The 14,507-nt window shown below is 28.1% G+C and overlaps 1 protein-coding gene across 3 annotated transcripts; it reads right to left on the bottom strand.

The window, feature by feature from the left end:
• Positions 1-238: 238 nt before the first annotated feature.
• On the bottom strand, positions 239-8,902 carry LOC111683015 (innexin inx2). Of its 3 annotated transcripts, none has more exons than XR_006940190.1 (3): positions 7,420-8,902; positions 3,204-3,338; positions 239-394 (listed from the first exon to the last, which is right to left on the bottom strand). XR_006940190.1 is itself a non-coding variant. In XM_023445047.2 (2 exons), exon 1 carries the CDS (start codon positions 8,527-8,529, stop codon positions 7,432-7,434), a length of 1,098 nt encoding a protein of 365 aa, XP_023300815.1. In that variant the 5' UTR covers positions 8,530-8,902; the 3' UTR covers positions 239-394; positions 7,420-7,431. The 3 variants fall into 3 exon arrangements, 1 of the variants encoding a protein (XP_023300815.1); XR_006940189.1 differs by having other exon boundaries at positions 3,208-3,338; XM_023445047.2 differs by lacking the exon at positions 3,204-3,338.
• Between the last annotated feature and the right edge of the window lie 5,605 nt (positions 8,903-14,507).

The raw sequence follows: 14,507 nt of genomic DNA, 5'->3' as shown, positions 1-14,507 counted from the left end.
AAAAAATATTTAATTGCTTAATCAATGATCACAACTCTTATTACAATATATTGTAGTGTTTTTTTTTTTAATATTTTTATGTTTTTTATAATATATTTTTTACAAAAATATGTTTTTGTTTTGTCTGTTGGAATATAAATAAATTCATTTTATATTTAATCACTTTGCTGAAAAGTGTTTTAAAAATGTTAGTAAATATGTAGTCATATATTTTTTTGTTTAATATATTGTTAACTATTTTGCTTTATTGTTTTTAAAAAATAATTATTGTTGTCTTTTATATATTTTGTCACAGGTTCTGGCCTGTTTGAATATGATATTCATGAATTTTATATCGTTGTTTATAAAGGATTTATTGTTGAAGACACTCTAATTACAGCTCTCACGGGTTCATCTAAAAATTGAAAAGAATTGAAAATAATTATTAATTCCATTTTTTAACATTTATTAAGAGTAAAGAGTATTTCGCTACCTTAAAACAATATATGTAAAAAATTCTTTATAATTTTAAATTCACTTTGGTATCAATTTAAAATGGGAAGTGCAACGCCCACTATTCTAAGTTCATCTGTATGTTTATATACTTTTGGTGAAACATTTGAGGATTCAAGATCTAAGTGTTTCCCAGATATACGAATTTTTCTATTTAATTTATATGAGAGATGCCACGCCCCTTTTATTTTTTCCGCCTATATATTACCCAAATGTTCGCATGGATAAAACAGTCGTTCATGCATAATTTAAGATTTCTAGCTTTAATAGTTTAGGAGGTACAACGCCCCTTTTGTTTACATACATTTTAAAGTTTTTCATGCAAATTGAGGATTCAAGATTTAATAGTTTTCGATTTTTGGTATTAAATTCATATAGGAGTTGCTATGCGATGGGAGCCGTTACACCTCCTATACTAAGTTTTCAAATTTATACTAATGCGGCTCCGACAACTATGGACTTTAACTGTGAAAATTTCAAGGAATTCGGTAAAACAGTTTAGATGGCAAACAAACACACATTGATTTATAAACGAGTTTTTAGGGTAAAACGAATTTCTTAAAAAATCAAATTAATTTTTTTTAATTTTTTTTATCGAGATTCTAGTAAAAATCTAAATTTATTATATTTTTAGTGAAAAATCGAGTTTTATTGCATTTTAGTCAAAAAATATTTTTTAGTGAAAAATTGTGTTTCATTGTATTTTTTTTGGAAAAAAATTAAATATAAAAAAAATTAAGATTTTTAAATTTTTAACCAAAAATTACAAAATTTACAAAAAGTAGATATTTTCCAAAAAATAGATATTTTAAATAAAACTATATTTTATTAAAAATTCTACATTTTAGTAAAATATCTGCATTTAAATAATAATAAAAAATCCAACTTTTAGAGAAACCTCAACATTTTAGTAAAATTTATTAAAACTTTATTAAAACATCACATTTCAATTAAAAAAAACGATATTTTTGTAGAAAATTTAAATATTATTTTTGATACAATTTTCAACGAGATTGCTATTTTTACTATCAATTTTAATTTTGTTTTAATTATAAAATATTTGAGAAAAAAAATATAATGTGTTAAACAATCTCATTGAAGAATACGGTCGATTTTGCTTGAAACTTGTCGAAAATTATTTTTTTTGTAATTATTTGTGAAATTATAAAAAAATTTAACAAAATACTTTTTCTTATATTTATTTACAAAACTATTACTATTTATTACAAATAATTATAGACTTACGCATTTATTTATTTTTATATTTATGATTTTCCTGTCTTCCAATTAAAAACACATTTAAAATAAATTCCCTAATAATTAACTCTTAAGTCTCGTACGACTTTAAAAGTAATTAAAAAATTTGTTGACAAATAAACGAAAAACTAGTCTAGAAAAAAACCTTAATGAAAATGAACTTGACCAATTCATTGTCTGTAGTGTTATTTTCGTCAATACAAATTCTAATATTTTTCTTTAATTGATAAAGATAAAACCGACAAATAGTTTTCGTATTCGAAGAATTAAAGATTTAAATATAATAAAAATATTACATATAAAATTTTGTAAATAATAAGTTTTATTTTCCCTCATAACCATAAATTTCACAAATTGTGAATCGGATAATTTCCGGGAAAATGTGATTTTTTTGTAATTATATAAATATCAGTAATAGCGCTCATTAGAAAATAAGTTTTTAAGTAGATCCCTTAATATTCCAAAAATTGTGTATAACATACTTTAAACATATTTTAAAAATTGGTTTATTACTTTCTTTTTCAGAAAACTTCGTTAAACCACATAATAAATTGGTAAGTACATATCTGAGTAATCATCCCATTAAGCCACTATAAAGCTCTCAAAGGAAAGAAAATAAAAGAAATAGATACCTAAAGAAATTTTGAAAATTTTTGTTAGGGTCAATGGTGAAAAAGCTACACTCATTAAAAAAAACTCTGGATGACCAAACTGTCCTACTTTAACCTCTAATTCTTGTAGTTTTTTTCTGTCCTCTTAATCTTCACTTCTACTAATCTTCATTTCTGGAGCTAAATTTTAGATTTCATCAAAATATACGAATACTTGGATTAAATTCATAGTCCCAGACTTCCCTAATAAAATTCCGTTAAATTTTTGTCGAAAATTTCCTTTAAATTATCTTTCTGTAGAAATTTTCTTTTTATAGAAAATATGCGTTATATGATTACTCGAAAAATTTATTAAAAATCTTGTATAAAAAGAAAATTTGAACAAAAATTATGTATAAAGAGAAAATTAAAGAAAAATTTTGTATTAGAAGGAAAATAAAAAATAACGAAAATTTTGTATAAAAAAGTTTAAACAAAATTTTCTTCTAAAAATAAGTTTAACGAACATTTTCGAACAATTTTTTTTTGAAATTCTTTTTATATAGAAAATTTTATTTATTTCACAAAATTTTATTTTATAGTTTATAGTTAAAATTTCTATTTAATGAAAACTCGACCGAATCATGATTTTAGTTTTTTATGAAATATAAGACCATTTTTGTAAATATTTTACAAAATAAATTTTCAACATTCTGAAAACAATAATCAATTTATGATCATTTTAACATTTTACACTCCACGGTATTTATAGTGATAAAGTTTTGATAATATTTGTTTCCAAAATGTAATATAATTTCATAACCATATGTTACTGGCTTTAAAAGTATGTATGTATGTACGTACTTACTTTTAATAAAAGTTGAGCTTAATTGAGCGCCTTCCTACAAATTAATTTCCTCATCATATGATGATGATTAGAAATTATTACGATCATAACAATGTTGATGATGACAACGATGTTAGAACATTAAGTTGTTGCTGTTGAAATTGTTGATGTTGTAGTAATTTGTAGAAAACATTTGATGCGTGTTAGATTGGGGCGGTGGCGTTTTGATGATGATATTTGGCGAAAAAAAGCAAGTGTAAAAATTGGCACATTAAATATAGTGTTTTTTTCTAATTTTGTATTGTTTTTATACAAAACAAAAAAATTGCGAGAGGGATTTCTCAAATGACATGGCAGTTAACATTTTTTTAATTCTAAGTGATAATTATAATTCTGACAGGTTATAAACAACTGATGGATGTTTGTCATAAAAAAATCTAATTAATGACAATTAATTAAAAATTATTATAAATTTTTTCTCTTCAACATGTAAGGTGTTGACCCGATTTTTTTCTTGGTGTAGTTTTTTTATCTTTATTTTTCTTAACAACCACTTTTTAGATACTTTTTTTCTTACTGTCATTATTGATGTTGTTTATATTATGCTTTCAATTTCTCATTAATTTTTTTTTATTTCTTAATATATATTTTATTTAGTATTTAGTTTGTTCTTTTTAACAGCAACACATTGTTGTTATATATGACTCTTTTGATAAGATAAGATTTTGTTTTTAAGAAGTCTGTGGTGTGTTACAAACCTTTTATAATTTTTGAATATTTCTTTTTTGTAAATATTCTATATAGAAGTAGTTTCAACATATAACAATCTCGATGTGTGTTTGTTTATCGAGGCGTTGTTAGAACTAACTATACAACGTCATCATTTTTTCAATTTAGTTAAATTTTAAAGATTTAATCAGTTATATTTTGGCCTTAACTACTTTATTATTTAGTGATATGATATTTTTTAATATGGCAGGCGAATGTTATTTTGTTATTCATTAGTTATAAATATATTTTTTCAGAAAATCAGAATGTAATTAAATTTTAATTCACTTTTTCAGAAACACTGACAACAAATTATTTTGAAATTTATGCCACAAAGCATTACGAAGATAAAATTTAAAATTTATACTAAAATTTACAATATTTGTACGAAAATATTTTTCAATTCATGTTGTGGAATTGAAATTTTAAAATCTACCAAGGAATGTATTTTTTTGTATAAAAATTATGTCGTAAATACTATTTTGTAAAGATTTTAGTCCGAAAATTTACATAAAATTTTAGATTCATAATTTAATATGCACTTCTCATAACTTGCATATTTGGAAACATGAAATAATTTTCCAAATTGGTCCTATTTTCCGGAGTTGTTATTTAAGGATTTGCATCATGAGGCCTTAAATAATTTTTGATATTTAAGGGTCTCAAGTACTTCCTTTAATTTCTAAATTATTTTATTGTGTGTTTTATAAAAATATTTTTATTATATTGTACTTTTTCATTATGATCAAGGCTTTTCTGATTTGTTTTTTTTTAAGACAAGAAATAATGAAATAAACTCACTCAATCGATCAAAACATATTACATTATCACCCCTATCGCCAATCATCATTTAACTTGTAATATGTTAGCTTTTCACTTTTTTATTGTGAAATTTGTTAATGGAATTTTAAAAACATTGAACAGCTGTTCCATACAAAATCAACTATTGTGAATGAACACTTCACAATAAGTTCACGATAGCAATTTTTTCTTCGACGGAAGTGAAAAACGCGAAAAGATATTGTTCTCAGTAATAATGATCGGAAAACTGAGTTTCTTATATCGGACGATACCCTGCAATGTTATTAGAAAACATGTTCCCTTTATGTTAACCCCTAACTACTACCCTGCATTTTTCAATAAAACACTCCTTTTTGTAGTCACATGTAATGCTAAATTACATATTACCCTGTTGTATATAATGAGCATCGAATTTAACAAGTGATTTTGGATTTCTTTTATTTAAGGCGAGTATGGATTACCTGGTTTTTACCCAGGATATAACAATGTTAAATGAATTACTTTTGAACAGTTTCTTAGAAAAGTACTATATTCGTTATCAAAGTAGCCTTAGTACACTCTCTTTGAGGGATCGATAAAGCACAATAAGTTCGATAGCAGCCTGGGGATATTTCTTTGAAACTGATCTCTACTTTCATAACTTAACTACAAAAAGTAAAGCAAAATTTTATTTTCCGAACTTTAAAATTAATTAAATGTCCATTCCAGGAATTAATACCAGCTTTTATTTATCCAATTAGTTTTTATCAAAAAAATCTTTCGAAATGTGGACTTTTTTAAATTCAAGAAATTTCTTTTACAATTGGAAACAAAACATTGCTTCGGCTTGTCTACACTTCTTTACATTTGACCAATTCACAATCGATGCGTATCGTTGTAAAAACAAGTCAATAATAAAAAATACGACATACTACGATATAACCGTACAATCTCGATTGTGAACCGATTGTAAACTCTGTAGAGGTTATGATTTCACAAATCTCTATGTTCTGCATCATAACGTTATTGAAATATCGGAAGGGCAGATGGTTTTAATTCAGGTTGCGACAGCAATTTTTTTTAAAATTCCTTTTAGGCACACTTTCGGATATTTGTATATTTTTTATTTAAATTTAATTAATATTTTGATTTCTTGACAAATAGCACTTATGTTGAGCTATAGACGTCAGTTAAATATACTTCAAGACAAACATTACAGATTAAATGTCACCTTTGAATTTGATATATTTTCTGAGAAATTTTACAACTAAAATTATTCAGAAAATTGCTGACTGTTAAATTAATAAAAAAAATAAAATGATATTTAAGAGTTTTCTTTTGATTGATTTTAAATTTCACAACGATTTTTAAAAACAAAAAAATATTATTCTTTGAGTCTTCCCAAAAACCTATCTTCTTTTACATTATTATTTCATGTTTTTTTCATTCTACTGTGTTAATACAGGTAGCTCTCGTTTATTACCCAACCAACTGTGTTACGTTAACCAGTTAAAATTTTGACGAACACCAGAGAAAAATAAGAAGCAGCGATCTTTTCTACCTTATTTTGGAATCATTAACAAAAATTCAAAAAGCCATGAACTTGTTTTCTAAATCGAAATAATTTTTACAAGTCCGAGAAACAGCTAAATAAAAGAGAAGCTTGTTAAACCAGTTCTTCATTTTGAAAAGAAAATAAATTAAAAAGAAATACTGAATACAAAAGACAAATAAGGTAAAAGAGAAGCGTCAAAAAGGTAAAAAACAGATATTTCACCTGGAAACAAGCTATACAAACTTTTTGTTGGTTGTATTTGAGTGCCCCATAGGTAGAGAAGACGCTGAATAAGACGAAGTAGTAGTAGGGGAAGAAAAACCTTTTGTCGCTAGTTATAAAACTACACAAAAGGGTATTGTAACTAGTTTTTTTTGTTGATTTTTCGATATTGTGATCATGTAAATGATATAAAGCGCATGAGCAGCCATATTGGATTTTTTCGTTAAGAAAAATAAATAAATAATTACAATTGTTCTCTTTAAGAATTAAAATTTCTCTTAAGTAAAACTCTTTAGTCTAAACCGGTAGTTAATAGCAATTGAGTGAGTTTATTTTATTTTGTTGTTGTATTTAAAATGAGTGAGTTCTTTTAACTCTTCAACTTCATTTAATACTCTTTGACTGTCAAAGTGTTTTTACTCTCACTCTCTTTTTCATATTGTTGAAATTTTGAAAAAAGAAATAAAAAATAAAGTTTTTAAATCGCTTGTTTTAATTTTTGTTAACATTTATACATTTTTTATTAAGTTTTTTTTTTCAATTTTCTTTAAATTTATGGTAGTTTTTACTTAATGTAAATTTGTTTTTTATCTAAAATTATTTATAAAAATATTTTCATTTTGATTTTTGTCTAAAAAAACTTCAAACATTGTTTTGATTTAATAAAAATATAAAATATTTTTTGTCTCTTTCTTATGCTTAATAGTTCTAACAGAAAATCCTCACAGCAGTTTTGTGATTTTATTAATCCCGCATTTTTTTAATTGTATTTTTTTCTTTAGTTATGTATATAAAATCCCCCCATTTAGTTTTGTATTTTTTTAGTTTTTTTTTTTTCAAAAAGTAGTTTTTTTGTAATGTCTTTAAATTAATTTAAAAAATAATAAAAAAATAAAAGAAATTCATACTTCATTCGTTACTTAGGGGTCCATACGTTGTTTATGACCTGTATTACCACCTAGTTCGTGGGAGAGATCAGCTATCACTTCTTTATAGATTAAGGGATCGATATTTTTGCCCAATTGGTACAATAAGAACCAATCGCCAATATTACACTGCTTAGCCACCGCTTCCACCTCCTCGACTTCGGCCAAACGGGAACGGGCGCGCAACAGCAAATGTCTCAATTTGGGACCCATGACAACAGCAATGCGATAGACCAACGAAATACCAGACAAAATAGACAAGATTATGAACCAGAACCACAGGAAGACATAGATTTTCTCATTGACAATATTCAAAGGCAGCACACAGAGACCGTCGAACTTCTGCACCGAACCAGAAGGACCATATTTGTGGAATGTACATTTAGTGACTTTAGGAAAGACACGCGCCATAGGGTCAACACGTTCATCAGGTTCCATTTCGGTGAATTTTAAGACATCACTGCCATAAGTGGAGAATTCGCCATCCAAAAAGAAATCCACAAAATAGATTTGACCAATGACATTGATGAAATTTAGGGCTTCGCATAAGAAGAAACGGAATGCATAGAAGTTGTGACGATTGATGTTGTCCACAAAGTATTGCACCAAGATCTTTTTCCGATCATTTTTACACTCTTCATTCACAATGGGACTGTTAAGATCCATGACTAACATTTTCAAGCGACCACCTTCCCATGATTTCCACAAATAACGTGGCACATAGAACAATATAGCTTGGAAAAAGAGCACGAAACACACCCACTGATAGTACTTATGATACTTGACTTCATCTTCGCCTTCCACGTGAGATCCTACGCCCGGCTGCACAACATCGCGACCCGTTATACCCGTCAAACGTTCGGGCACCGTAAATGTGGAATAAATCCAACAGTAGGTGTCCATAACACCCAGTGGAATTTCGTCAACTATACAATCGATGGGATCACCAATGTACTGTCTGGAGGTGACCAACAGCGAAAAGGCTATCAAAATGATAACCGTCGCTTTGTAATGCATACGAAAGACATTGTTATCGATACAGACTTGATCGATTTTCAACAGCCCCTTAACGGAGCCAAAAACATCAAACATTTTGGCAGAGTCTTAAAACCGTATCAATCACAAAAAAGAAACACTTGTTATAATCAATTAATTTTTTGTTTTTCTTTCTTTTTTTAATAAAAAAGTCGTTTGTTTATTAATGATTTCTTCAACGCTTCACTTAAACTTCATAATAATTTTTTAAGTTTTTATTCAAACTTCTTTTACTTAAAATGAAACACACGCGTAAAAGTCTTTACTGTTTTGTTTTATGTTTTTGTGATATTAAAATTCGAGTTGTTTTTAATTAATTATTCTCTAAAACGAGATAATTTTCATTTAAAAAAAGATAATTTCACTTTTTTGTATATACGCTGTGACACCGTCACTTATGCGTTCTGTTCGAATGGAAGAAGTAAACTGTTTTGTTTAGATCTCTAACTAGTTGTTACTCTGTATTTTGACTTATCACACAATTTGAGTGATTTTCACTACAAGCTCGAAATCAACTCTCACCTATACTCAAACAAATTGTCACAGTATTAGTGAGTACAATTGAGAAAAGAGAAAGAGCATAATTGTCGTGTAATGTTTTGCTGCTGATGGTGGTAGTTGTTCTGTACCGACGATTTATCACCACCAACAACAGGTATGCTGCTGACTTGTCTTGTCTGCATCATGTATGCATTACACTCATGCAACAACAACAACAAATTGAAAAATACAAACTCATGATTTTCAAACTGTATTTAGTTAGTTGCAAACCTACTAGATACTCAAAAATTTTTACTTCAGGTATAATAGGTTATCATGGCTTGGGTTTTTTCATCATATTTTTCCATGTTTGTTTTGCCTTTGTAGGGTGGATCATATTGGTACCTCTTGTGTGTGTATATATCTAAGTCTTGCTGCATTAACCAGTGAGGCTTAAACATTTAATCTCTGTTATTTGCCAATTACCTTTTGAGATTTGAAAAATCATTCTAAGCGTGAGTTTTCCTGGAAAATTTGTGAAACGCTGTTTTTGGGACTTGAGTTTAAATGCATTTTTTGAGTGGTTTGCTTTCTTTCCTCATTTCGAAACATCATTACTCATCTTCTTTTAGACTAGTTTTTATGTAAATGTATTAATGTTTATATGTATACATAACTAGGCTTAAAATGCGTTTCTTGTTTTTTTGGCTAAAAGATGAGCAAGAAGGGATTTCTTATGTATGCGTCATAACACTAGTTTATAAGTGTTAGTTATTAGAGTAACCATACTTAGAAACATATGTGATAAATATGGTTGCCAGATTTTTAAAATTGGAGTTGCTTTTCTAAGCTTGGTCGAATTTGTAGTACCTTTCAGCATGAACATAAGAGTAACTCAAAAGGAGCGCTCTGCATAGATCGAAATATGTAGCGTTCGGAAAAGTGACCGAGCGTTAACATAATGCAAACTCTCACGTATGGTAGCAATGCTATAAATAGATTAGTTGCCTTCAGTACAGGTTTTCAGTAATGGTCTGTTAAGATTTTAAAATTACAGAGCTTATCTTCTGCGTCATGGATGTTCATTTTATTGACCAAGCTTCACATACGACAACTTACACAATGGATCCATTTAGTACTGATTCAGTCCAAAAATAGGGTTTTTTTAAGAAGTATTTTGGATATTAAAATATTATTTCATAGCCCTATAAAATATATACCTACTAATAAACCTATAGGGCAATGCAAACAGATTTCCCATGCCTGTTGAATAGGTCATTGTTGGAATTTGTTAATCCCGAATTCGGTAATCGAGAGCAGCTGAAAATTTCAACGTGGAGTGCGAAGATCGGTGTTTTTGTGGTCTGAAGTGGAATACATATATGAACGTGGACATTTTTCGATCACAATTGATAAAAATTTATGTTCTCCACACTAATTTCGTTAATTGTGCTATCAGACGTCTTTGCCTTTAAATATTGTATTGTTGAAAGTGTTTAAAGAATGATGATCTAAGTAATTAATGATCCACACATCGTATAAGTCCAGCAATACAGAATAATATGAAAAAACGGGAATAAATGCACAATCCGGGTAAGCTACTTGTTAGTTAGTGTTCTAGTCTGTCAGTTCGGAGATCGTAGGTTCGAACCTTTCCAGAATCTAATAATAACCCTGTATTTTTTTTAAATGTAAGTGTAGTTTTCTTAGAGATCTCAAATCGTCGAAAACCTTTGTCATCCGGTAAGTAATGGGTTTAAGGCTTTTGCCATTAAAAGTTCTTCAAATTTTTTTTTGACAATTTTAAAATGTTTCCGTGAAAATAATATTGATAAAATAGCAGTTAGTTTTTCTTTAGTAACGGCTTTCAATCTTTTGTAATAAATGCAATATCAAATTCATAGAAAGTATATTAGCTTACGTCGACATTAATATTATTTCTGAGAAATTTAAATCAATTAAAGTATATAAGTTTCAAATTGATTACTTTTTTATAAAATTATAACGTAATTTAGGTATTACGATTTACAATAGATGATTAAAATAACTTTATTCTTCTCTTGGATAATGAAAAAGTCGTTTGGCATAATTATGTCTTAATTGAAAATAAATAGTTTTTCTCTAGACGGTAACCAATTACCGTCGATATAATACGCCTACAATGCCATTTTTGGGTGTGTACATTTTTGGCAAATTTTTATTAAATTTATCACTAACATATTTGAATGTATCTGTCATAATTTATAAAAATTATGATTGACTGTTTAATAAAATAATTTCTTATAGTTCTTTAAAAACAAGTTAAGGTGACCGCATAAAAAATGTTTATTATTGGGGCCAACTAAGCGCGTGAAAATGTACAGACCAAAAAGCATTCAGATCTGAACTACCAGAAGATTTAACATGTTTTTTAATTATCATTTGTATTGAGGAACTTTTGAGAAAATTATGTTTTATTGTGTAGTGTTGTTCTTTTTGTAAGCCTTGGTATAAACACAAGACAACTTGAGGAAGTTATTCAATCACAAAGATCAGGAGAGAACCTTCTCAGAATATAAAGTTTACGCATTCTTACTCGATTCACTGGATTACGGGCACAACTATACAAAATTCAACTTTCTTTGTCATTGCCAAACTTTAGCCAAGTTTGTCAGATCACTCAGGAACAGTGATTGGAAAATTCTAAGAAAATCCGACAATACTACCTTCATAGAGAACTATGTAAGGATTTTGCCACCTCTAACGGAGCCTACAACAAGTCCGATAGAGGCTCATGTCAATTTCTTTAGAGCTGATGTAAACTTCTCGGACAATCAGAACAAGAACGATTACGTATGAATCCGAGCGACAGCGTTGTTCGAAAAACTTACGCCTGTTGCCATGTCATTTGTCAATTTTGAAAGTCAATTATTTTGCTCTTTTCACCAGTCTTATATTGGTAACTATGGCCACCTTCTATAAATAAGTTCTATCTTTTAATTGCAAAATATATATAACTTTTAATTGCTTTTTAAATAAATCATAAAAACTAAGAACAACAAGTGTTAAAAAGACACCTAATAAATTGATAAGCTACAATAGAAATCAATTTGACATAAAAAAAATTGATGGAATATTTTATTAGCATTAAATACCATAAAAATGTTATAAATTTTGCACCTCAAAACGCTTAAAGTAAAGGTCCGAAGCAGAAACGTGCGAACAACAAGAGATAAACATCGTTAAAACCATTAAAATTTTCCAAATTTAAACAAAAGTAAATTGAATTTTATGATCACGTGTTTAAAATCAGGTAAAATTGTATTATATTAACTAAATAAAAACAACAACTTTTTTACTCTTTGCATTTTTATGATCATCAGAAAATCCCCTGCATTATCGCATCTACGTATAGTCTATTTTTAATATTTATTTTTAAGACAAACATGTTAAAGCAATTATTTTATCGTTAACAAAGTAAGAGTATTTCTTCATTCAGGTACTTTTTTATAACTCTCTCTCTTTGTCTCTACGTGCGATTTGTTTGCTTAATGATAAATCATTTTCGTTTTCATAGAAAATCCCGAAAACGTGTGATTTATTTTTATATTCCTTACAAATCGCGTTTTTCTAAACAAGTCACATATGGTCAGAAATTGTTCTATAAGCGTCTTATGATATCTTTTAAAGTTATCGGTGATAATTGTTAAATTATATCTCTAAGCTAAACATCATAAATAAATATCTTTTAAATTTGTTGGATTATTATAAAAAATGTGACATTAAAATGCACAATTTAATTTTAACAGGTTTGATACAAAATAATTTGTGTCAAAAATTTTATTCTTGACTTCGAGTAGTTTTATTAGGTTCTTTTTAATAAAATCATAATGTTTATCTTCCGTACCAAAATTGTGAAATTTTTTCTTTGTTTTTTTATTAAATGCGTGGGTATTCAAACAGGTTTATTAGTTTTTTTGATTCTAAAAGTTTGATAGTAGAATATAAAGTGTCATAAAACTATTTTCTATAAATATGTAAATTCTTTCTTTCTCTATTCCACAATACTATGAAAGACGAACCTTAAATTTTTTACTTTTGTATTTCAATGACTTTAAAGAAAATAATAAATTTCATTTTATTTTGTTTATTTTTTCAATTTGAGTAGAGATTGCCTAACAATGGAGTAGACAAAACGTTAGTTTATTGGCTTTAAAATAGTATGGATAATCACTAGAGGGAGTAAATTGAAACGAAAAAAAGTATTTTTATTTACAATTGTCTATGTAAAATGATAATAGGTCGAAATTAGGGATCGATAAAAGGACTAAGAATAAACGTCATTTAGTCCCAAAGCGTTTCGCAAAATACTTATTTCTATTTATCTTGTTGTGGCTTACAAATAAACAATTGTTGTGTAGATTTCACTTCATCTCTTCATTCACAATAGTTGTTTTATCGTTGCTACTGTGAATTGTTAAAAAAATTCCCGAAAGGAGAAAATAGGCTAATGAATAAAGGAAAAGGGAACATTACTATTTCATGAAATATTTTATTTACGATATTGTATTTCCAATAATACCTACTTATTTCAGATTAAAACTTAAAATTAAAGAATTTTAAAAAAATTTTACACCAAAATTGCGAATAACATTTTTCTTTAGTATAGGTAGTTGGTTAGAAATACCTTACATAGTGCTCTATGACTCCGAGTAGAGTCAATCTCCTAAGCGTCCTCGGGTGTTGGGTAAGCAGAGGTGATAGACAATCTGATCTATCCCAACTTCATATATATATATAAATATGTTTTAACCTTAAATGATGGTTTTGTAGCACCGTAGAAAATAATATTAAATTGGCGGCAAGTGTTGAGTCATATACCGTCATCATCCTACGGTCATCAGATCTCCCGAAAAATCTAAGAAGCTTCCCGCCTTCTAAGTCATATCTTATCGCAAGAAATATCAAATTAGAATCTTGCGGGATTGAAAGGCAAACCCAGAAATTGTCCTCCGAAAACAAGATTAAGCTACAAAGAAAAAAGTCCAAGGATTAGATACTAGTATTAGTATTCCATAAGATATAAGACCTGGTCTTCAATAATATAGTGGACTACTCGCTTCTAAAAGCAACAATAAAAAGAAAAAATCTGTTTCAAGTTCAGCAGAACATGATCGCTTCTAAAGGCAACAATCAATAAAAAGCGTGATAACGAGTTATGCATTAATGTTTATGAGGTTAGCATCTTAACAATATTTCGGCAAAGTTGTAAATAGAAGATACCTGGATGATCCCTGCTATGCAGTATACGATGCAGGTAATCTGAAATGCCAAATTCTAACATCACTCCCAAGATATTTGGATCTATTTTCGGCAAAAGCTTGGTAATGAGGCAGAACTTCTCTAAAAATATGCTGGCAGAGTTACAAAGAGAAGATACCTGAATGGCCCCTGCTATGCAGTATACAATGCGGGTTATCTAATACTACAAATTTCAACATAACTCCCGAGATGGCTCTCTTCGAATCCGGTTCGATCCTTCACACGTTACCACGCTAATTGCCTCCTGTAATCAT

Source organism: Lucilia cuprina, chromosome 3 (assembly GCF_022045245.1).
Source record: "Lucilia cuprina isolate Lc7/37 chromosome 3, ASM2204524v1, whole genome shotgun sequence".
Lineage (NCBI taxonomy): Eukaryota > Metazoa > Arthropoda > Insecta > Diptera > Calliphoridae > Lucilia > Lucilia cuprina.
Note: the sequence above shows the minus strand (reverse complement) of the source record. Positions and strands in the feature narration are given on the sequence as shown.

Bases quoted from the DNA above. Each gene is read 5' to 3' on its own strand.
- LOC111683015 (XM_023445047.2), bottom strand. From the start codon at position 8,529: ATGTTTGATGTTTTTGGCTCCGTTAAGGGGCTGTTGAAAATCGATCAA.